This window comes from Protopterus annectens, chromosome 6.part0 (genome assembly GCF_019279795.1).
Source record: "Protopterus annectens isolate FY-2018-M chromosome 6.part0, PAN1.0, whole genome shotgun sequence".
NCBI classification, from domain to species: domain Eukaryota; kingdom Metazoa; phylum Chordata; order Ceratodontiformes; family Protopteridae; genus Protopterus; species Protopterus annectens.
This window is the reverse complement of record NC_056737.1, coordinates 1175610986-1175637550: the sequence shown is the minus strand read 5'-3', so window position 1 is coordinate 1175637550 and position 26565 is coordinate 1175610986. Positions and strand designations below refer to the sequence as shown.

The 26565-nt window shown below is 39.7% G+C and overlaps 1 protein-coding gene across 1 annotated transcript in view; it reads left to right on the top strand.

The window, feature by feature from the left end:
- RUFY4 (RUN and FYVE domain containing 4) overlaps positions 1 to 26565 on the top strand; it is a 651945-nt gene that overhangs the window by 75381 nt on the left and 549999 nt on the right. Inside the window, exon 2 of the mRNA XM_044074805.1 lies at positions 18835 to 18957. Coding sequence (XP_043930740.1) covers positions 18835 to 18957 — 123 coding nt within the window. The remainder of the gene's footprint in view (positions 1 to 18834; positions 18958 to 26565) is intronic.

Genomic DNA, 26565 nt, shown 5'->3' with positions numbered 1-26565 from the left:
TGCTAGTTAATCCCTTTCATACCTACCTAGTCAATATTATCATAAATAACCACACCTTCACCTCTGTCAGGTTTCATTACTCTAACGTTAGTGCTGTTAATTAAACCCTTTCTTACTTACCAAGTCGATATTATCATAAATAACCACACCTCCACCTCTGTCAGGTTTCATTACTCTAACGTTAGTGCTGTTAGTTAATCCCTTTCTTACTTACCTAGTCGATATTATCATAAATAACCACACCTCCACCTCTGTCAGGTTCCATTACTCTAACATTAGTGCTGCTAGTTAGACCCTTTCTTACTTACCTAGTTGATATTATCATGAATAACCACACCTCCACCTCTGTCAGGTTTCATTACTCTAACGTTAGTCCTGCTAGTTAAACCTTTTCTAACTTACCTAGTCGATATTATCATAAATAACCACACCTCCACCTCTGTCAGGTTTCATTACTCTAACGTTAGTGCTGCTTGTTAAACCCTTTCTTACTTACCTAGTCGATATTATCATAAATAACCGCACCTCCACCTTTGTCAGGTTTCGTTACTCTAACGTTAGTGCTGCTAGTTAAATATTTTCTTGCTGGGTTAAATTCAACTTATAATTGTGTGAAGTCCTTTTTGTACTCATTTTGTAAATGTCTTGCTCACATACTCTTTCAAACATCAGAGCAGCCGGGTGGGGTACTCTTTCAAACATCAGAGCAGTGGGGTGGGGTACTCTTTCAAACATCAGAGCAGCGGGGTGGGATATAACTGTATAGGTGATCCTTATCCTCATTTTATTAATGCCACCACTACTGCCATCAGAGCCAAATTGTTTAGCAAAATTCAGTTTCCTTATAAAATGTTTTAACTCACATAAAGTGTCCACTGTATCAAAATGGTAACTAGGAACAAAACGAAAACCTTTTTCAAATTAGGAAAGGTCAGGTTTGTCTACCACAATATTACTGTAACTGGAAATGTAAAAATCATTGTATGCATAGTACCATCTTCACTAACTAATACATCTGCTTCCAGTTCTGATTTCTTCTTTTTCTGTTTGTTAGATCTCCCCACATGTAATGTCTCCTCCCACAAAATGGATTCCAGTTATCTTGTTGCCCCCTCTGTTCTGTTTGAATATTGTGGGGAGATCTAAGGGGTCATGTATGTTAAAGTCCTGTCCATTCTCTGTGAGGTTAGTGGGACATACAACTTCATCCATATTGCAACTTTCTTGAATATGGTGACCATCCAAAAAATGGTTAAAAGTAGAAATATGGTCAGTTCTTGGATAAAACCCTTATAATATATGCCCTACTTTGTTTATATTGAGCAGTATCCCTTTCTATTTTTTATTTTTCCTGCAAATTGTAGATTGAACTTGTCTGCCGATAAGACTCTCCACTGGCACAGCTGTAGGGTTGGATCCTCAGCCAAGTGTCCAAGCCAAGTCCTCCAGCACCCTCTCAGTGAAACCAGTGCTTCATGTCCCTGCTTCAAGCAGGTGACACACATACTCTTTGATATTTGATTTGCGCACACACACACACACACACACACACACGCCAAATTCTGCTAAGACTATAAGATAATTACCACCACCAGACACTCCAAAGACAGCTACTTCTAGGCTGTTACAAGGGTATCCAATTATACTGAATGAAATTAATATTAATGCAAATGGTAGTGTTTGGCCAATGCGGTAAGGCTTTCAGGAGTGGCCAGAGCTATTGCCAAATATATATACATACTCTCAGAGATTAAAATATTCTCTGAAAGACCAGACACAATGAATAGTTTAAATATATTTAATAGTAAATAATAAAATAACATGAAAATACTAAATGTCTATTTATAATAAACACCAGAGTTTCAATCACAGGAAATATTAAAATAACACAGTTAAATAGATTCACAGAAATACTAAAAAAACAGAACTTAACTAATCTCACTATATTTTCTTGACTGATGTAAAGAATTATTATTCCCTGGTTACTTACTAGAGCAAGGCAATATGAATTAGGTAAGGGGTCCTTCCTTGCCATGTTGCAAAAACAGACTTCCATGAGCCTTCATTCTCACCTAGTATTAAACATTATTTTAGTGATGGATTACAGAAGGACATCACATACATCTGGTCATCTGAGTTCAGGTTCCCATGCAACTCCCACATTGTTAGAAACTGCCTGGAGTTAGCCCATATGTGTCAATAATACACACGCATAAAGTTTGCTAAGCTCTGATGTGGCTTCTGGAAGTCATAAAACAATTTCAAACTTCTACTGTTCCAGAGTAGCAATTAGTTCACTGCTAAAGACAATACATAAGGCTTCCTAGTGCTTATTTTTCCAGACATTTTGTCTCTGGTTGCAATCAGAACTGTAAGATAAAATCTTTATGTCCTAAATTAAGTAATTTAATGTCTTACTATTTTTAAAGTCAGGTGGATTGAGATTAACCTCTTCTCTTCCAGTATCCTGTTAAAACATATACATTTAAACAGTTACAATAATACATATATATAATTATTTTACTGTCCAGCAGGGCAAACTGCTGGTACATGTTTAACACAAGCAGCTTTACAAATGTATTTGCAACACAAATATCTGTACAAATCAGTTTGATATACAAATGGCATATAATTATTTACAAAAATTCCATCTAGTTGTGCTGACATATGTTACACATCCACTGCCCTACTTCTTCTGGCATAGCTGGCAGTACCTCACATCATCACACCCTCCCCCCTTTGAAGACTCAAGCTAGTTTTTCAAGTGACCCTTGAGTAGCATTCCTTGAGAGGGATGGGTCTGTCTGGGAATGTATTAACCCATACCCTTTCTTGAGAAGCCATCTGCATTGGCATTGCTGACCCACTACAGTGCTGCACTGTCATGTCATATGCCTGCAAGCCTAGGATTCATTTTAGTAACTTGTCATTTTGCTGGCTGGCTCGATATAGCCATAGATCCCTGTCAGACTCCTGTGGCCTCTTACTGCAAATACTTAGCACCAGGGCCTCCCTATCATGGTAACATGGTACAGTTTGTGCCCTGGCCTCCTGCCTAGCAGTTCTGCCATATAGTTAAACATCACTGACCTTCATTACCACTTTGAAGGGTCCCACCCAAGCTGCCTGCAGCTTATTGTGTCTAACAGGAATGAGAACCATAACCTGCTGTCCCACACCATACTCTGGGACTTGAGTATTCCTGTCATACCAGACATTTTTCTGCTGTTGGGCTTCTGCCAGATGCTCCTGGGCCATGCTCATGAGCTCTCTAGGCCTTGTCCTGAGGTTTTGGATATATGGCACAGCAGACTCTTTGTAGGATTCACACTCACCCACCCTTCATCATGGATCAAATCTAAAGGCCCCCTCACCCTGTGCTCATACAGCAACTCAAAGGGAGGACATGTCTGTATGCAAACAGCAGATGAATCAAATATAAAAAAAAACTGGTCTGCAAATGTTTGCAGCATGGTGTTTAGTGTAGAGTTTAACCTCTCCACATGACCATTAGTCTGGGGATGGTAGGGGGTGTTTTTAAGGTGCTTCACCCCACAGTGCTTCCACAGACAAGCTAGCATGTCTGACATGAATTTGGCACCTCTGTCAGTCAATATTTCTATTGGAAAACTACCCTGTTGAAAATATCTAACAAAGCATTTTTCACCTTCTCTGCCTTGATGGAGGACAGAGCCACTGTCTCAAGATACCTAGTAACATAATCTACAACCACCAGGATGTACTTCTTTCCTGAGGAATGTGGGGTATTCAGAGGGCCCACAATATCCATAGCTACCCTTTGAAACTGCTCCTCAGTCATAGGCAAAGGCATCAAAGGAGACTTGACCTCCCTTGCCTACTTTTTGGCACTGCTCACAGGTCCTGCAGTACCCTGTTACATCCCTTGCAATTTCAGGACAGTGAAAGTTATACATGATATGTCTCTTGGTATGCTTTATGCCCATATGATCTGCAAAAGGAATGTCATAGACTATGGTTAGAAGTGCAAGACAGTAGGCTCTCGGTACTACCACCTGCTGTATTAACTCATCCTGTAGCCCTCCCTCAGGGATCCACTCTCTATACAGTAACCCTTTGTTCCAGCATACAGACTCCCCTTTTCCTTGAGAATCAGGTGCCTCCCTAGTTACCTCCCGCAAGCCTCTTAGTGCAGGGTCGGAGAGATGAGCCTGTCTCAACTCTGTCTTTGTAACTCTTTCCAGCTCCTCTTCCACAGGAGGTCTGGTATCCTCTGACAGCAATGCCTCACTGTCACGCTGGGTACTACCACTCACATCTGTAGTCACTGCATCCAGGGGAACATCAGTACCTACCAGCAGCTGTGGCTTACCTTCAGGTTCACTACTACAGGGTACCTCCCTCTCTGAAATAGACACCTCACCAGTCCTGGCCTCAGATGTGGGGTCTATCTGGGTCTCCTCCAGGCTACCAGACCCGCATGCCTGTCTCCAAGCCCGACTAAATGTAACTGCATGCACACAAGGTATTGCATTATCAAAATCATTCCCTATCAAGACATATGTAGGGATATCCTCAAGCACACCTACTTGCTTTCTTTTCCACCCTCCCAGTCAAGGTGATCCCTGGCCAAAGACATTTGGAATGGGGTCCCTCCTAAAGCTATGACTGGAGTAGTCTGCCCAAGCAAGTAGTGCTTCTCTTTAACCACTGCAGGCTTCACAATGGTTATATCAGAGCTGTATCCCTCTCTTATCAGTGGCCTGTTTTCCATCCACTAAGGTAGGATATACCTTCTGGTGGTAGTTTGGCATCTCTGTTGTCTCCAGGCAACTTACCACTGGCATGCTGTTATTCCCACTTGCTGGCTTCTCCACCTTTTGTTCACCACCTTGCCTCCGTGGGCATCTATATTTATTGCTTTTGGGATTCAGTTATTCCCTTCCCCATGACGTCCATGACCTGGGTGAAGAGCCAGCATCTCCTTCTCTTGTTGACACTGCTTCTCATTTTCTTGAACCTCCAGACATCACAGTATCTCATTTTCTTTGGCCTCCAAATACTGCAGGCTCTCTGCTGATTCTTATTGTATGTGTTTCTCTTTTTCTTCAGCTTCCAAATGCTGCGGTCTCTCTGCTGATTCTAATTCCAAATGTTTGGTCTTTGGTTCAAGTCTCTTTAACTCTAGACAGATTTTTAAGTCCTCTAAGAAAATGGGTGAACTGCCCTGTTTCTGAGGACTGCAAATTCCCATCACCAGCCTGATTATCCTCCTGGATCTGAGCTGTGACTAAGTTGAAATAATTTCATCTTTAGTCAGGTTGGCATGCACCAGTCTTTTGGCTTTGCACACCTTGGCACTGGTTCTCTGTCAGCTGGCCATAATCCTCTGCTGACATCTTTGCCTGCTTTCCCTGACTAAACTAAACTAAACTAATAAAAAAATAAATAAAACTGTTGTGAATTGAAACTCTGAATGTTTACCTTATGGCTGCTTGTGAGTACACCCACTGTAGATCAGAATACACGTGCTGCGTGTACTGTATCTTTAGGAAGCATGTCAAGACATTGCATGCATGTATAAATGTCAAGAACATGCCATTCCTAGTGCCATTGTGAGAGTGCAGCCAGAGAGTAAGCATGTATGATTCCAGCAGTTAGTTTGTATATGTTACTTAAGTTAAAGTCAGTTAACTTCTATTGTGATGTTTCTATAAAATAAAGTTGCTTGAACAGAACCATCAAGACTCTTCTATTGTGTCCAAAGTAGAAGAGTGACATGGTGTCAGAACCGGGATAGCAGAGAATAATATTTGCAGCCATGAGGTGCAGAGATGACAGTGAAGGTAAACTAAGAGGAACGTGCACAGAAAAGAGCCAGAAAAGAATCAAAGTTTAAATGGAGCATTACAAGGGCACAAACTACATTATTAAACAAGTGGGCAGCACAAAAAAGTTTCTTAACTAAGGGAAATGTTTAAAATAATGACATTTGACAAAACAATTATCAGAGAAGCAAAGCGAGCATGTTTAACTCATTCACTCTAATGGAGCTCAAAGTTTGCACTGTAACACCCAATGGGCGGAGCCTAAGCTTTCTGACAGGATCAAATCATGTCCTCACATTTAAAACAAATGTTCATATATCTGGAACCATGGGGGTTATGAAAGAAGTATAAATGGCAAACTCTTCAGCACAAATTATGATTATAGTGGTATTACTCTTTAGCTTTTAGGTCTTAAATCACATTTTATAAGTCACAGTAAACACAGTAACGTTTATGTTTGTAATATTTTGTAAACAACTTACAATATTCCAACAACCACTCAAGTTACAACCATACAGTTAGCAGCATTCTATTCATCTATCTGAGAGCTTTCATATGAGGCTAAGGAATTCTGTCTGTGTTAAATCTTTTTGAGATATTTAGAAAAAGAAAATGTGAAAATTATATCTATATAAATTAATATCATAAAAACAGCAGTTAATATATCTTTACCTCCACTAGACAGAGGTCAAATATTAATGCAGTTGAGTTTGTCATTGTGTAAGTTTTAAGATTAAATCTTTTAAAACCTTGTACATAGCATGGTTTTGGATTTATTGATGCAAATATGAACAAGCAATATTTGACAACTAGAGGCATCAGTGGGAGGTAACTGCAGATGTACCCACTCAAATGTAATGAGTTAAGAGCAAAACGAGCATGTATAAAGTAAAACGAGCATGTTTAAAGCAAAACAAGCATGTTTAAAGTAAAACAAGAATGTTTAAAGCAAAATGCGCATGTTTAAAGTAAAACGAGCATGTTTAAAGCAAAACGAGCATGTTTAAAGCAAAACGAGCATGTTTAAAGCAAAACGAGCATGTTTAAAGTAAAACGAGCATGTTTAAAGCAAAACGAGCATGTTTAAAGCAAAACGAGCATGTTTAAAGTAAAATGAGCATGTTTAAAGCAAAACGAGCATGTTTAAAGCAAAACGAGCATGTTTAAAGCAAAATGTGCATGTTTAAAGTGCATGTTTAAAGTAAGATGAGCATGTTTAAAGTAAGATGAGCATGTTTAAAGTAAGATGAGCATGTTTAAAGTAAGATGAGCATGTTTAAAGTAAGATGAGCATGTTTAAAGTAAGATGAGCATGTTTAAAGTAAGATGAGCATGTTTAAAGTAAGATGAGCATGTTTAAAGTAAAGCGAGCATGTTTAAAGTAAAACGAGCATGTTTAAAATAAAACAAGCATGTTTAAGGGCAAAATGGGCATGTTTAGAGTACAAGGGGCATGAAAAGAGATTAAAAGAGCAAAACGAATTTAATAAGGGCAAAAAGGGCACATTAAACATAAAGCAAGGCGACTATATGTTTTTTGGCAAAGTGCTGTGTTTTGGCATAACTACGACTTCATATTGTATTAAGGGCATAACTAAAGTTATTCTAAGTATCTCAAAGTGTGTTAAAGTGCTTGTAGTGTGTGCTTATTACTGTGTATGTATTCTGAAGAATTTATTTGTGTGCAAAGTGCAACTATTTTGTGAAGTACAGTCAAAGTATAGCCATTTTGAAAAGTTTCTTGTGTTGGGTGTGTTTATTCACAAAGTGCTGCCATTACAGAGTTTTTCTTGCACTGTAAAGAGTTGCCTAGCAAGGTACTGCCATTTTGGGGAAATTTCAGTGTGCTGTGTAGTTACTTCACAAAGTGCAATTACTTTGAAATGTTATTGACTCTAAGCTTTTCTTGCCCAGTTTATTTGCATCATGAAGTCATTTGAGATGCTTCTTAAAATGATGATAAATTACTTTAGCAAGACAGTAATTTAGAGAGTATTACAGTGCCCTAGAGACTTATTTTGCAAAGTCCAGTTGCATACAGGCTTGCACCGTGCAGTTGTTTGATATGATAAGAGGTGATTTCTTGCAATAAAGTGATTTCAAAGGTGTTACAGTGCCTAAGAGAGTTGTTTGGCAGAAAATGCCCAACAGCATAATTTTGAAAAGCCCAAAAGCATAATTTCAGAAGCACAAAGTTATAAAATACTGGCATGTGTGTATGTGTTCATGCTTATTTGCAAAACCCTTCACTGGTATGTGTTAATATGGCAGATGAAGTTCGAAAGCCCTTACCACTTGTATTTGATCAGAATATTGCAGATAATCGGAGAATATTGAGCAAGAGTACAATTTTTTTTATACAAGCAGCTTATTCAGATAAAGATACATTCATCAAGGCATTCATTTTGTTAAACCTAGTTGGGTCAGAGGCCATAGAAAGAGAGTATTCATTTGTGTATGCACCAGCAGTATATGAGGGAGAAGGTGAAAATCATCATATTGTTATACAGGCTGAATCAAGGTAAAACCCTGAGTGTTTGGAGTGCAAGTTCAGAGAGATGTGTAACCCCCAGCCAAATATTACATTAGAGAGGCATTTGTTTTACACGAGCGATCAGAAATCAGAGGAAACCTTTGCAGCTTATATAACTGACCTGAGTGACCTCAAAGATGAGTTAATAAAGGATAGGCTCATATGTGATATTAATACTGCTGCTGTGAGAAAGATCTTGCTTCGTGACAGTGATTTAATGTTGAGTAAAGCCATAGAGATTTGTCAGATTCATGAATGACAGAAAAATGCACACGTATGCTTGTGAGTGACAATAGCATGGTTTCAACAAGCTCCAGAGGAAACGTAGATAGTATGTAACATGTGGCAAACAGAAGTAGACCTAAGCACATGGCAGCCACAGCCCCTGCTGGCTCACCAGGGAAACCACGTAGCTTTCCAACAAATTCTAAGACTAGTTCAGTTAGAGGACCATGTTCCTCAGTGCAGTACAAGCATGAATCAGCAAAACCCAAGTCCAGCTTTATTGTTAACTGTCACAATTGTGGTGCAAATCATGAGTCTAAAAGAGGGAAATGTTAGCATTTGGTCAGCAATGTCAGAAGTGTAAAAATGGAACCATTTTCAAAAGTTTTGTAAATCAAGTAAACCTCAAACAGTTGTAAAGAAAGGCCACACAAAAAAGCAAGCTGAGTAGAGAAACAAAAGTCAGCTTTTTATGTAGATGGTGTATCAGTGCTTGGTGAAAGAGCTGATGTAGTGAATTTATTGGCAAAGAACAAAATATTTTGTACTGTCCAGATAAATGGTAAATCCACAGAGCTTAAAGTAGACACTGGTTCAAAGTGTAATGTTATATCAGCAGACACATTTGCTAAAATGAGAGGTAATGAGCAACTCAATGTGGCCAGTAGTGAGAAACATGTTGCTTATGGAGGTGAAAAAATTCAAACCGAAGGCTCAGTGATGCTTTCATGTTATTTGGCCAAGAACTTGCTATTCAATGTAGTTTGAAGACAAGTACAGTCTTTATTGGGTCTCAAAGACAGTTGGAGAATGAATCTTCTTTCTTTTACCAAATACGTTCATCACATAAGTGCATCTCCAAATTTTAATTTCTCCAAAGCCATATTCGCAGAGTATGCTGATGTTTTCGATGACAAGTTGGGTAAACTTCCAGTTGTGTATTCCATGTAGTTAGACCCAGAGGTCCCTCCAGTGGTCAGACCGTCAAGAAGAGTTCTGATAGCTATGCAGGACAGAGTTAAGGCTCAACTGAATAAAATGGTGCAGCAAGGTGTAATTTGTCCAGTTACAGAACCAACTGAATGGGTGTCATCTATGGTATCAGCTCACAAAAAAGGCTCAGACGAAATCAGAATATGTATTGACCCTAGAGATTTGAACAAAACATTGAAGAGACCGTATCATCCAATGTGCACAGTCGAAGAGATCGCAGGCCTAATACCGAATGGCACTGTTTTTTCTGTCTTGGATGCAAAGAGTTCATTTTGGCAAGTGATGCTTGATTGCAAATCCTCATTATTAACCAATTTTGGTACCCCGTTTGGCAGATACAGATTCCTAAGGATGCCATTTGGAATAAATTCTGCAAGTAAAGTCTTTCAGCGTGCAATGGAGCAATTTTTTTCAGGTTATCCTTGTGCCCTAATAGTAGATGATTTATTGGTTGGAAGCAATGGTGAAGCAGGGCATGACAGAAACCTAAAGAGAGTTCTAGACAGAGCACATGAAGTAAACTTGAAACTCAATCCTCTGAAGTGCAAATCCAGGCTGTCAGAAGTTACATATGTAGGTCATTTTTTACTGGTTTGAGACCAGACCTGACCAAGCAAGCAGCTATTCTTAAGATGTCAGCCCCAAACAATATTCAAGCTCTACAGCATTTCCTTGGCATGGTCAACTTATTTAGGCAAGTTTATACCAAACTTCAGTGAGTTGACAACACCTTTAAGAGAGCTAATGTGCAAAAATGTTGTATGGTCATGGTTAGAACAGCACCAGAAGGCATTTGAAGAACTTAAGCAGAAAATTGCCACCCCACCTACACTAAGATACTATGATGTGAACAAACCAGTTGCTCTTTCCTGTGATGCGTCAAAATTTGGTTTCTGCACAGTTATACTTCAAGAGGGCAGCCAGTAGCCTATGCATCTAGAACACTTACCCAAACTGAGATGCAGTATGCTCGAATTGAGAGAGAATTTTTGGCAATAGTATTTACATATTTGCATGTTCCAAGTTTCATGATTATATTTATAGTCAAGCTATTCCGATTGAAACTGACCTCTAATTATTATTCTAAAAAAGCCTATGCATTCAGCTCCAGCAAGATTACAAAAAAAATGATGCTCAAATTGCAAATGTACAACTTAAAAATGGTCTATACGAAAGGCAAACTACTCTGTCTGGCTGATACCTTATCCAGATCGCCCAAAAATATGAAGAAACTGCTTAACACAGAATTTTGACTTTGACATGATGGCAGTGCATCATTTTTTCTGCCACTAGGCTTGATGAGTTAAGAGATCAGACTAAGACTGATCCAATTTTGCAGAAGCTCAATCACTACATTAATGTTGGATGGCTGTCAAAGCAATCTAGTGTACCACCTGAGGTGCAAACCTATTTTCCTAACAGAGATGAAATGTTGATGAAAGATGCCATTATTTTCAAAGGTCCTAAAATTGTTGTTCCTGCTTCCTTACAACAAGAATATATCCAGATTTTGCATCATGGTCACCCAGGGTCCGCATCCACTAAGAGAAGAGCAACAGAATTGGTATTTTGGCCATCATTACTGAGAGACATTGACAAAGTGCTTTCTTCTTGTTCAGTATGCAATAGTACTAGACCACATTTACAAAGAGAACCACTTCAGCTAAATCAAGTCCCTGAACTACCTTGGTCGACAGAAGCCACTGATATCTTCAAGTGGAACAATCAACACTACTTGGTATTGGTAGACTCTTATTCGAACTGGTTTGAGATTGACTTACTACCTAACCTAACATCCACTACTGTTATTACTAAGTTGAAATGTTATTTCTCAGTCCATGGTAGTCCACACAACGTTATCTCTGACAATGGTACGCAATTTACTAGTCGGTTGTTTCAGAAATTTGTAAGAGAATGGGACTTTGTACGTGTTACTAGCAGTCCAGAATATCCACAGTCAAATGGACTAGGTGAACGTGCAGTGCAGACTGCAGAGCAATTAATAGAGAAGTCAAAGAGTGACAATACCGATGTTTTTTTGAATTTACTTAATCTCAGAAACATACCCCGTGACAATATTCTTGGCTGACCTGCTCAAAGACTTCTTTCCAGGCAAACTAGAATGATGCTACCTAGTAGTCCCAGTTTACTGGGGCCTAAAGCTAAGAACAACAGAACCATAAAGGCTCAACTTTTCAAGAAGTGTTTGATCCAGAAGTCCATTTATGACAAAAAGAGCAGATTTCTTAATCTGTTGAGGGAAAGAGAAAAAAATGAGAATGCAAACGGCGAAAGGTTTTGACCGGATCGATCAAGTTGCAGGCGTATGTGCCAAGCCGAGATCCTACCTAGTAGAATCCTAGGGTATGGAGTACAGGAGAAACTGCAGACAATTACTTCCTGTACCAGAGCCATCACTGCAATACCATTTTGATGACACTGACTCTAGATTTCAGACTGAACCAAATGTTGTTTCCATTCCAGAGTGTATTCCTATCTCTGATTCCGTTCCTGTAGATGTTTCAGACAATTCAAAGACTGGGCATTGTACAGACACAGCTCCAGTTACTAAGTCCAATTCCCAGTTTTATGTCACATAATATGGACAAGTATCCAGACCCAGTGTGAAATATGCAGAAACATGGACTTAACTGTGTATATGTGTATTTAATCTTGTGTAAATGCATGATGAACTGTGTGTGATATCTGCATGCCAAAGAAATCCATAACATTGCATGTTTTATTTTTCAAGAGGGAGGATGCAGGTCAGAGTGCGCATGCTGTGTGTACTGTATCTTTAAGAAGCATGTCAAGACGTTGCATGCATGTGCTATTCCTAGTGCCATTTTGAGAGTGCAGCCAGAGAGTAAGCATGTATGATTCCAGCAGTTAGTTTGTATATGTTGCTTAAGTTAAAGTTAGTTAACTTCCATCGTGATGTGTTTCTATAAAATAAAGCTGCTTGAACAAAACCGCAAAGACTCTTCTATTGTGTCCAACGTAGGAGAGTGACACCCACCTTCAGTGACAACTGTCTACTGGCTACAGAAGTTCAATTAATATCCACAACACTGCTCACCAACACATGATGTCCCTACTCCTGCCAGTAATCAAGGATCCTGAATCCTCACCACTGGCACTGATGACGGACATTCACTTAGAACAAAAATGGATACACCCAGTATTTCCAGATGCAGCTTTCTGAATCAAGCACAATTTACCTTAAGAGCACACAGGGAACACACTGAGTCTGGGGGCTGGGTCCTGTCTCTCTCTTTTCAGATACCAAATAAGACTCCCTGCTAACAAAGCTGTAGGGTTGGGTCCTTGGCCAAGTGTCCAAGTCAAGTTCTCCAGCACCCTCTCTGTGATACCATCCTGTCCCTGCTCCAAGCAACTGACACATGCACTCTTCAAGATTTCATTTGCATACACACACACACACACACACACACACACACACACACACACACACACACACACACACACACACTTACACACACACACACACATGCTGGATACCACCTTCTGCCCAGATTATGAGGTAGTTATACCACTATGAGACAATCCAAAACCAGCTACTCCAAGGCTCTTATAAGGGTACCCAATTATACTGACTGAAATTAATATTAATATAAATAGTAGTGTTTGGCCAATTCACTAAAGCTTTCAGGAGTGGCCAGACCTGTCACCAAATATATATATGTACTTTCAGAGATTAAAATATTCTTCAAAAGACCAGCCACATTGAACCATTTAAATATATTTAATAATAAATTAAAAAAGAACATGAAAATACTAAATATCTCTTTGCAATAAACACCAGAGTTTCAATCACAGGAAATATTAAAATAACACAGATGAATAGATCCACACATATACAGAATAATCATACTTAAATAATCTCATTACATTTTCCTGACTGATCTAAAGAATTTTAATAACTAATCTCATTATATTTTCCTGACTGATCTAATGAATTTTAATCCCTGGTTACTTACTAGAACTTACTAGAGCAAAGCAAGATGAAGTGGGTAAGGGGTCCTTCCTTGTCAGGTTACAAAAATAGGCTGGTATGAGACTTTAGCTACACCACACAATGAGAGAACCAAAATACAAATAAAACCAACAGCTAGTATTCCAACACCAAGTAGTTAATAAAACAAGCAGTCTAATGTCCCTGCTCTTGCAAGCCTTCAAGGAGTATAACATTTACAAATCACAACCTGCCTAAATACACAAACCAATCAAACAATTAAACAATTTAACAATTTTATCAAATGACATCACATTCATTATTCAGCCCATTAGGTGAAGAAGTATTATATTTCAAAATATAAATTGATTCTTTTACCAACAATTTGTTCTTAAGATCATTTTCATCATTGTACAACTTAATTTGCTCTAAAACAGTACCTTTAAGACCCTCACTATTACCTTTATGTTTTTTTATTAAAATGACTAGCTATGGAACTTTCACTTTTATTTTTGGCTATATTTCCAACTTGTTCTAATAATCTTGTTTTAAAATATCTTTTGTTTTTTCTTATATAACATTTTTTGCATGGACATCTGAGGGCATTAAAATGCCATCAGTATAACAGCAAAAGCTGTCCTTCACTTCAAAAATGTGACCATTAATTTGTCTAAAACTCTGATTAATAAAACTACATGCTTTACATTTACCACAAGCACTAGTTCTCAATCTATTTAAACCTCTCTGTATGCCCTGCACAGGAATTGTTATTTTTGACTTAACTAAGAAGTCTTTTAAATGTCTCCCTCTTCTATAAGACATAATAGGGACCCCTAATTTTTCCACAAACATGTCACTCAAACTTTGAATATATCTCCAATGACCAGCCAGCACTTTTTTAAGTATAGTGCTAAAACTACTGAACGTTGTAGTAAAATATATATCATTTTTTTTATATAAATGTTATACTCCTTGAAGGCTTGCAAGAGCCGAGACATTAGAGTGCTTGTTTTATTAAATACTTGGTGTTGGAATACTAGCTGGTGGTATGAAACTTCAGTCTCATCTAGTATTAAACATTATTTTAGTGATGGATTACAGAAGGGCATCACATACATCTGTCATCTGACTTCCCATGCAACCCTCCATTACTAGAAACTGTCAGAATTTAGCACATATGTGTCAACAATACACATACACATAAAGCTTACTAAGATCTGATACAGCTTCTGGAAGTCATAGAACAATTTCAAACTTCTTCCCTTCCAGTGTAGCAATTAGTTCACTGCTAAAGACAATACACTTCCTAGTGCTTGTTTTCCTAGATATTTTGTCTCTGGCTGCAATCAGATCTGTAAGATACAATCTTTAAGGCCTAAATTAAGTAAGTTAATTTCTTAATATTTTTCAAAATCAGGTGGGTTGAGATTAACCTCTTCTCTTTCAGTACCCCCTGTTAAAACATATACATTTAAAAGTTACAATACTACATGTATATTTCTTTTTTCTGTCCAGAAAGTGTACATTTTTAGCACAAGGAGTTTTACAAATACATTTTCAACACAAGCATCAGTTCAAGTCAGTTTGAGTTTTTCTGCAATTGGTACTGCTTTGGCTTCTGCTCTGATGTCCTCATTTCTTTGCCCACAGTATGCATCCTAACACATATCTCAGCCACTTCATTTCCATTGCCTCTAGCTTCCTCATCTGCTTTGGCTTTACTGCCTAGGTTTCTGTACCATACAGTAGTACTGGTCACACTACTGTTTTATACACCTTACCTTTAAGCTTTTTTGGCATTCTTCTGTCATAGACGACACCTCCACTCTATTCCAGTTGGCTGCAGCCTTTCCAGTTCTAGCTTTGACCTTGGCTGCATCCTCTTCAGTTCTAGCTTTGACTTCTTCATTCAGACTTCCCTTCTCCTCAACCAGCCCTTCAAGATACTTGAGCTGTTAGCCTATTCTGCTATCTTCCCTTCTGTCTCAGTTCTCAGCTTCTTCTGATTTCCCCAGTTTGCTACCATTACCGCTGTCTTGTCTGTACTCTTTATCTTCCCATGTGCCTTTAGTTTTGCATTCCATTCACCTTTCCTTTGCTGAAGTTCTTGTTCAGAGTCTGCCTGTAATGCCACATCATCTGCATACAGCAACTTTGTTGCTCTGTCCCCTCCAACCTATTTGCTAATGTAGTTCATCACTAGTATGAACAGCAGTGGGCTCAGAGCTGAACCCTGATGTACACCCACTGGGAGGACGTCCGTGAGACTGAACACTGTTAGTACTTGAGTCATTGAGTACTTGTGCATAACTTGTACTAATTCTACCAATATTTCTGAGACTTTAAATCACTGCAGGACTGTCCAAATCAGCTTTCTCGGGACCTTGTCATATGCTTTCTCCAGGTCTAATAATACCCAATTGGACTATCTTCTTTATCTTTCTAGCTTTGCCTTGCAACCTGATCGAGTTTCTTTGTGCCATCTACTGACTCACTTTCTGGAAGCTGGTAGAGTGTCTCTGATGCCTTTTTCTTTGCTATTGCAACTCCTTTCTTAACATCTTTGTTAGCCAACCAGTATTCATTCCTACCTTTATCTGTGTTTTCTGTCTCCCATTTTTCCAGCACTCCTTCTTTTTTGATGACTTCCTGGACTTTTGCATTCCACCATCAGCTTTACTTATGTACCTTATTTCAATACCTGGATTGGCTACATATCTGTTCTGTAGTCCTCACACATGCTGTTTTGAGGTGCTTTCATTCTTCTTCAGCTCCACCTATTTCTTCTTCTTCTTCTTGAGGTGCTAGGGCATTGAATAATTCCTTGAACTGTTGTGCTTTCTCTCCAGCCAACTTCTAGGTCTTCAGCCTAGTGTCTGTTGACATTAGTGCCTTCTCTGACCACTGCTTGCAGTTGATTGTGGCTGAATCCACACTTTTTCACTATCTAAAGCTTGCTAAGGGGCATAGACTGAGATTATTAATATTGCCCTATCATTGGGCTGGTATCTGATTGCCATGTCACTAATTCTGATAACATCCCTCATTGCCGTCTGAAGCCTCTCTTTGACCACCATTCCCACACCATTTCTAGTCCTCCTCTTGAGTTGTAAGCTGTGGATCCTGAGCCAAGTGGCTTTGCTGCACCCCACTTTGATTTTGTCTCCTGGATAAGTAAGCTGTCCAGTCTCCTCCTTATCACCATGATAAAAATATATATAATATATTTAATATATAATATTACTTATCAGCCATTTCCAAACTGTCTGGAGTGAAGTAATTCTTAGTTCCTGTATGGCATGTTTATTGATTTTACATCCAGCTTTTGTTCAACAGAACTATCCCAGGTAACCCAAGCTTTACAACTGGACACTAGCCAGCCAATGACTTATTGAACTAAGGCTGCTGGGCTTTATAGTGGGCACACACTGGCCAAAAAAGGGGCACATACACCTCTCCCACTGTTGGCATGGGTCTCTAGTGTAGGTCAGATCCTCAAGGCCTTTTATCACTGGCAAATATCCATGCCCATTTGGTGACATTATTCAACATGACCGTATCACCTACAGCCATATTTTCACCATTTATTGGCTATCCTTGACACTTCATGCAGTTTGTGATATATGCTGTCCTACCATTAGTAGGTTACTGAACACTGTAGATGCCAAAAATGGTTATTGTGTACAACTGTTCCCTCAGTAGGGCACCATGTAGAGTCTGTGCTGCTGCTCACAGCTCCGTTCTTTGGTGAGTTTGAGATAGAATCACTCAGCAGGTTTTTTGGAGGTGGGAGGAACCCATAGAAAGACAGGGAGAACATGCAAACTCCAAACAGGCACTGGCCAGAGGTCAAGATTGAATCTGCATGTGAGGTGAAGACCTTAGCCATAATGGAAACTGGTGTCTACACTACACTGCACATGCCCTATGTTATTATGAAGTGGTCAGATTTTTCATGCTGTGCTGTATTTTAACATTCAGGATATGGACCATTACATCTCATGGACCTGGTATGGATGGTGGTCACCAGAACAAATGTCGGACATGTACAGCAGTCTACATTTTTAGCTTGATGATAGTGCTTGCCTAACTGTAACATGCCTCCACCTTGCTAGATAAGGGTCATTTAAGGACTGCAGTGACTGAAAGCAAGGGGTGCTATATAAAGAGTTTTGTAACAATGGGAAGAAAGCCTTTTTTTGGGGGGGGGCATTATCAGAAAAAATATAAAGTAATTACCTAAGCGAGCCTTTTGCTTTTTCATGGTTCTAAAATTTGTCGGACATAAAATAAGCCACTTTCAAATATCTGCAAAGAGGGAGGGAGAAAGGATAAGAAATGGAAAAAAATGCATATGCCTGCCTTACTGTGTTTCATTCTCGCATTATGAATCCTTACTGTTTTTGCAGCAAAAGAAACTGTCAGGTAGGGCTTAGCATGTTCTTTGTAATACTTTTTTTTGCTGCTCATTGATCATCAGGTAATCTTATCCCATCTAATGCTAATGTGATCCCTGCAGAAAGTGAGGAGTTGACTTGAGGTCTTCTATTGCCATCACACTGTGTGATCAGGTGATTTTTTTTTTACTTTGTACCCCCCCCCCATTTAAGTCACCATCTTGAGTATGCATACACTGATTATAAAGCATTTACAAGGTTATAGAGATTCTTTTGTTAAGGCTGGTTCCAGTCATTTAGATCTTACCCATCTGCAGCTTCCCCAGGCCCCTGCATGAACTAATGCTGTAAAAGTGGCTGCACACACTCTGTGTTGATAAGTAATCCAGCCACTACTATCAGGGTAACCTGCCAACCCTGTTCTCAGGGTAACCCACCCACACTGCTTTCAGTGTAATTCACCCTCCCTGCTAGCAGGATAACCCATCCTCCCTGCTATCAGCGTAAATAACCCACCATGTTATCAGAGTGCCTACCCTGGTATCAGTGTAACCTGCCCACCTTGGTATTAGTGTAACCTTCCCACCTATCAGTGTAATCCACCCATCGTGTTGTCTGTCTAACCTGGATTTCAGCAGAGAAATCAAATGCCCTTTGCCTTTTGGATACTTGAAATTTGTGATGTAACAGAAAACTTATTAAGAAAGGGAAAAATAAATAAATTAGGTGTTTCAAGAAGAGAAAACTTCCACAGCCATTAGCTGTGGGTACAGGTGCACCAGCTTAAGATCCAGTGTATTGTGAATATTATATTCTACCCGCTCTGCCAGCTTAGACAGTCTGTGCATTAAACTGTACCTTGTGCTTGTTGCCAGTGAGGAAATTCATTTTCTTTCTTTCTAGTTTGATCAGAAAGAGAAGAAATCCTTCTTTGGAACCAGGAAGGATTACTGGGACTTTATTTCCGTCAGTATGAAGAAGAAAGCTGCAAAAGACTTTCAGCAAATGGAACAAGCTGTGAGCGAGGTATGATAGTTCTCTGTGTAACCACGTTTGACTACATTTGTGCCTTTTTCCACATTTTCATTGTTTTGACCTGAAGGATGCTCATTATTACATAGCAAATTATAGTTGTATATACATGCAAGAAAGGTGCACTGCAGAAAAAGAAGAAAAAAATGTTAAACGTGCGTATTTTGTAACAGCAATATTCCTTTGAGCATACCAGATTTGATTAAGAAGGGTAGATCTGACCACAGATCTGGATCTTTACAGCAGAAGAAACCCACGGCCCCAGCACTCCTGTCCTCATTATCTATTACTGTTTAAATATTCATATTTTTCTCTACTTGATGTGCCACGAACATATGTGATCCATGGATTCTATATGGCCACTTATTCTAGGCATCAGTCTCCTGCACCTTTGCTCTGTTGAGACTCTGATTTTATCCTCAAAATATATCTAAGCATTTACAAAATTTCAATATAAAAATCCAAATACACCACAGGTGACACACTACAAGCATTATTTTCTGTTTGGAGTAGTTTAAACATATCTTAATAAAATGCCCCTCTCATCCTGAACACAGGAGACCACACCAAGATTCTGTATCCCCACATTTCCCATGCAGGATGCTGTAACCCCATGTCTTCTGTTCAAGACATTGAAGTTCTTACCTCCTGTGGTCTTCATAGCCATTTGTGGTACAACCCTTCCCATGAGGAAGTCCTTTTGCATTACCCTTACAGTTCTCATATAAAGTGCCATTCCTCCACCCCTTGTAGTGAATACTGTGCCCCCTGCCTCCAATGCAAGGGTCTGTGCCTCTTAACTCATAAGTAGGGTGTTTTACTGTCCACGCCTTCCATATCGGATAATGTGCCTGATTTAAGGGGCTGTGTCCCCATACCTCATGTGCAGGTTGTTATGTATTTACAGCTCACAGGCAGATTTCATTCATTTTGCATGTCTTCCATATGAGGTGGTATGCCTGAAGTCACTCATTTAAGGGGCTTTGTCTTCATACCTCATGTGCAGGTTGCTATGTATTTACAGCTCAGAGGCAGATTTCATTCATTTTGCCTGTCTTCCATATGAGGTGGTATGCCTGAAGTCACTCATTTAAGGGGCTGTGTCCCCATACCTCATGTGCAGGTTGCTATGTATTTACAGCTCAGAGGCAGATTTCATTCATTTTGCATGTCTTCCATATGAGGTGGTATGCCTGAAGTCACTCATTTAAGGGGCTGTGTCCCCATACCTCATGTGCAGGTTGCCATGTATTTACAGCTCAGAGGCAGATTTCATTCATTTTGCATGTCTTCCATATGAGGTGGTATGCCTGAAGTCACTCATTTAAGGGGCTGTGTCCCCATACCTCATGTGCAGGTTGCTATGTATTTACAGCTCAGAGGCAGATTTCATTCATTTTGCCTGTCTTCCATATGAGGTGGTATGCCTGATGTCACTCATTTAAGGGGCTTTGTCTTCATACCTCTTATGCCGGACTATGTCCCCACATCTCACAAGGAGGATGCTTTACCCCTGCCCCCCTAGCTCCTGCTGGGCTTTATGCCCCACATTATATTTGCACAGCACTATGCACTCTACACCTTCACTGAAGGAACTGTGGCCCCTCACCTTCCACAGAGGACACAGTGCCGGATATATTTCACCTAATGGCCTGCAATTTCACACCTTTTGTACTGGATAATGTGTTCCAACAGTTATGCACATGGTACTACATTCCTACATCTTCTTTGTAGGATACTGTGTTCATACTCTCTTAGTGTACAATACTATGTCACACACCTTCCATGGAAGATGCACTGTTTTATATCTTTCATTTAAGGGGATGTGCCACCACTTGTTCTGTTCTGGGTAATATGTTCCCATATTTCCCCCAGTGGGTGGTACATCTACATATCTCCTGTACACCACCATGCCAAACACTGTTATTTACACCTCCTTTGCAAGAAATTGTACCCCTCACATCTTCCATGCAGGAACATTGTACCCTCACACCACTTGTGCAGGATATGATCCTCCACACCTGCCATACAGACTACTGTGGCCCATGACACCCATGTAGGGGGGAGGTTGAGCCCTATACATCCTGTGCTGGGTATCATACCATCCAACACTGTAGAGACTGCTTTGCCCCTAACTTTCCGAGCAGGTGGCTGTAGCCTCTAACCTTCCATGCTGAATGTTGTACCACACACATCACTTATAGGGCACCATATGGCCTGTGCAAGGTGTTGTTCTTTTCCTCTCATCTCGTTCAGGGTGTTATGTCCCCATACGACCTGCATATGGTACTGTAGCCCCAGGACCTGTTGTGTAAAGTGTTGTATGCTCACACCTCCTGGATTGAGTACTGTGCTACCACATCTCCTGTCCTATGTTTGTTAGAGTTTCTGATGCCTAGGACTTTGTGCCCACCACAACTGTTGCACTGAGTAGAATGTAACTTCTCAAACAATATGATCAGGGTGCTATACCCCCTTACCTTTTCTGCAGGATGTTGTATACCTTTGCTCCTTCTGCAGGTTGATGTATTCCCACACTGGCTGCATATAATATTATACCCCCTGCACATATCTTCTGCTGAGTACTGTATCTGTTACAGCCCCCCATATCTGGGGCTAAGTGCCCCCTGACTTTTTGTACAGTGCCCATGCACTACATGGACAGAGCACTATGATCATGATGCATTCTCTAGAGTGTTTTATCTCCATGCTTCCTTCTGTGCAGGGTGCTATACCCCATGATTATCAAGTGGGGTACTGTGCCACAGCACCATTCATACAGGTCTCCCATACATCACAAACAGGGTTCTGTGTCCCGTGATTTTCATGTTGGGTACTGTGCCACTGCACCTTCCATACAACACAAACAGGGTGGTGTGCCAGTCTGTACAGGTCTCCCATACATCACAAACAGGATGCTGTGCCACTAGCAACTCTACTATAGTACACCCCACTCTCATGTTTCTGTAGTACACCCCACTGACATGTTTCTGTAGTACACCCCAATGTCATGTTTCTGTAGTACACCCCACTGTCATATTTCTGTAGTATACCCCACTGACATGTTTCTGTAGTACACCCCACTCTCCTGTTTCTGCAGTATGACCCACTCTCATGCTTGTACAGTATGCCCCATTCTCATGTTTCTGTAGTACACCCCACTCTCATGTCTCTGTAGTATGCCCCACTCTTATGTTTCTGTAGTACACCCCACTGTCATGTTTCTGTATTATGCCCCACTCTCATGGTTCTGTAGTATGCCCCACTCTCCTGCTTGTACAGAACACCCCACTCTCATGTTTCTGTAGTACACCCCACTCTCATGTTTCTGTAGTACACCCCACTCTCATGTTTCTGTAGTACACCCCACTGTCATGTTTCTGTAGTACACCCCACTGTCATGTTTCTGTAGTACACCCCACTGACATGTTTCTGTAATATACCCCACTATCATGTTTCTGTAATACACCCTACTATCATGTTCCTGTAGTATACTCCACTGACATGTTTCTGTAGTACACCCCACTGTCATGTTTCTGTAGTACACCCCACTGTCATGTTTCTGTAGTACACCCCACTGTCATGTTTCTGTAGTACACCCCACTGACATGTTTCTGTAGTACACCCCACTGTCATGTTTCTGTAGTACACCCCACTGTCATGTTTCTGTAGTACACCCCACTGTCATGTTTCTGTAGTATACCCCACTGTCATGTTTCTGTAGTATACCCCACTGACATGTTTCTGTAGTACAACCCACTATCATGTTTCTGTAGTATGCCCTACTCTCATGTTTCTGTAGCACACCCCACTCTCATGTTTCTGTAGCACACCCCACTCTCATGTTTCTGTAGTACATCCCACTGTCATGCTTCTGTAGTATGCCCCACTCTCATGTTTCTGTAGTACACCCCACTGTCATGCTTCTGTAGTACACCCCACTATCATGTTTCTGTAGTACACTCCACTTTCATGTTTCTGTAGTACACCCCACTATCATGTTTCTGTAGTACACCCTACTATCATGTTCCTGTAGTATACCCCACTGACATGTTCCTGTAGTATACCTCACTGTCATGTTTCTGTATTACACCCCACTCTCATGTTTCTGTATTACACCCCACTCTCATGTTTCTGTATTACACCCCACTCTCATGTTTCTGTAGTACACCCCACTCTCATGTTTCTGTAGTACACTCCACTCTCATGTTTCTGTAGTATGCTCCACTGTCATGTTTCTGTAGTATGCTCCACTGTCATGTTTCTGTAGTACGCCCCACTATCATGTTTCTGTAGTACACCCCACTGTCATGTTTCTGTAGTACACCCCACTATCATGTTTCTGTAGTACGCCCCACTCTCATGTTTCTGTAGTACACCCCACTCTCATGCTTGTACAGTAGGCCCCACTCTCATGCCTAATCATATAGCAGGTATTGTCACCATACCTTTCTTCCCCTTCTTGTAGAGGGGACTGTTTTCCACATACCTCCTATGAAGGAGTTAGTGTCTCATATCTGTCATACTGAGAGCTGCACTTCCAAAGCTTTCTTCCAGGTTACTATGGTCCCCTGCACCTTTGTCTTACTAAAGTTACATGTTCCTGCACTTGCTGTGCAGGCTTCTATGTATGCATAGTTCATAGACAGAGGGCTATGCCCCATCACCTATCCACAATGTGCCCCAGTACCTTCCATTGATGATTGAGTGCACCCTTACCTTCCTTGCAATATAGTACTTATCCCACAATTCATGGAAGTGCCCTGTCTCTACACCTCCTGTATGGATTGCTCTGTCCTGTAACGTCATACAGAATGCTTTGTGCACATGTCTCCCATGTGGGGTGCTGTGGTGCTGTTTCCAAACATCTCCCATGCATAGTACTGTACCAATATATCTCCCATACAGTGTGCTCTAGCAGTTAATCTTTAAAGCCAGGGGAATTTTTCTGGCCTCGACTTGGAGATTTAAAAGAACACTATATGCAAGTTGGTTCAACCCTTGGTACGTGATTTCTGTTATTAGTTTCCAGAACTATATTTGGGCTGGGAGTGTTCATGGACATTTATTTGTACTTTAATTTTAACTGGCGTTGTCGAAGTGTGAACATTCCAGCCATTTGTATAATAAAGATTTGTAGATGCGGGGGGTTTCTAAAGACATGCTTCTGGAGCATTTCTCCCCGGGCCTCCGCTGAAAACAGGATCTGTGGAACCTTGTCGGACTTTCCTGGTCAACAAATGTTAAATAAATAAATAAAGAAATAAAAGATGCAGCCTTTACTATTCTTTGGGCTGTCGTAATCAACAACATGAATGTGTCTATGGATTGGGCTATTTTCGGGGTGCCATTTCTGAATAGATCGTTATTGTTGTTTTTAGGGCTGGGTTATTCATGTTCAAGACATGTTTATGTGCTATAATACTGATGACACCAGAAGCTGATTTGGAGAGTTGGAATTGACCACATCTACTATCAAGTTCCGGTATTTGGGACTATTCGTATATGATTTATTCATTTGTTTAAATTTATATCGGAAGCTTGTCTTTCAATGGTGTTTTCTTATTTTTGTTTATGGTATAATCGGTATGTTTATTGTCAATATTATGGTCTAGAATACAATACACTACTCTTATTGTGGTTATAACCATCCAGTAGATTCTATGTGTTTTTTTACAACAGACACTGCTATAGTACAAATTGTTGTTTAAGGATATGTCCAAGTATAAATTCGCAGTATCAGGGTTTAATTTGAACTTGATGTTTTGATGTGTTGGGCATAATGACCTGACTGTTTATTCTGTGTTTTTTTTTTTTTTTTTTTTTTGGATTTTCAGGTCGTGAACAGTTTCTAGATACACATATTCATCCTGTATGGTGTTCTATTTTTTGCAGAACTGGAAAACTATATTATTTTACAATTATCTATTTGATAGTATTGTTGTACAATTGTGATCAGAACTTCATTCATTATAGGGCAAATGTTTTTATGCACTGCCTGTTGATATAATGGATATTTCATAAGTTTAATATAGGCAGTTAGAATCTATCTATATTGGGATGTTAAGCTGTTGAAACCATAATTCTTGTCACTGTATGTACTATCCTGGAGGTGAGAAGGTGGTAGTATTAAGTATTTAATTGCCCAAGTTATATTTTTTCTGTTTATATGTAGTGTCTGTAATATTCTGGGAAGACAATGGATTTGGTTACTATTTTACAAGGACTCTCATCTGATAAAGATGATTTACAAATGTTTGGGCTTATGGACAAGAGTGCAAGCATGAATAGTAACATAAGGGACCCAGATGATATTTGTAGGGATTTGTTTGGAAAGCTTACCAAAAGTATGTCTTCACTCAGGACCAATATATGGCACTTAAAGTTATTTAGGGCTTATCAAGCAAAAGATATTACACCAAGGGTGTTAAGAATTCAAACACAGCCTTTTGTTAGTGCTCCTGATGATTTATTGATGGAAGAATGGGCATCTGCTCAGCAGCAGGCAACAATGTCCTTTGTTAATATTTTTTCTTCCTATTATGAACGAACTATAGAAATAAAGACTAATGACATTAAACAAATTTGTGAGGAAGTTAAAGCTTTTGATGGACAGACCCAGTATAAATTATGCTCAACCAAACTTTCTCAGGATTTATTATCCTTGGAGAAAACATTAAAAACTAAGAAATTACAAAAATTTCAATAAGACCTGGCAGATTATGATAAGGGCAAACCATTTGGTCCCCCCAAAAAAGGTTAACTTTTTTTATGGCCTGCCCAGTGTGAGGAAACTTAGGAAGAAGAGATCTAGATCAAAACAGATTACAGTAGCACCTCAGGGGAGGATTCGTCTGCTACAGAAATTGAACAAGTACTTACTCAGGGGTCCCCAGTACACAAAAAATCTACAGGTTTGGATGACCCTTTAGGGTTAAGCAACACAGTGGTGGCAGAAAACATAGAAAAATTGAAAAATGTGGAAACATTGTTACAGGTTCTAATACCTCAATAACAGAAGTTTTTAATGTGCATAATATCTCCTCTGTTGATCTTACCAATGTTGAATTACAACTACTCAGTAAAGGACTATCATATGTTGCTGGTTTCTTTGTGAATGAAGATACTGTTGTCAATGATGTGTTGGCCTTTTGCTGTCTGTTAAACTTAAAGCTATTCGGGTAGGTACAGATTTTCGGTTTCAAAAGTCTTATTTCCAGCCTCCTATGGACAAATTTGTTTCTGTATTTCAAGAGTCTTGTCTTAAAGATTTGCATTTTAAACAATATGATTCACGCATGTTAGGCCATAATTTGTCAGAACAGGAACAACAGGTGTTAACAAATTTGAAAAATAATCCCAGTATTGTTATTACTTCAGCTGACAAGGATGGAGCAGTGGTGGTTATGAACATGCAATATTACTTGAATGAAGCCTTTAGACAGCTATATGTTTCCAGATACTATATGTCGATGTCACTGGATCCCACTAGGAAGTTCAAAAAATACATAGATTCCTTTTTGGAACTTGCTGTAGAGGAAGGGATTATTGATGTGGCTACTAAAAGACAACTAGTGGAGGAAGGGATTATTGATGTGGCTA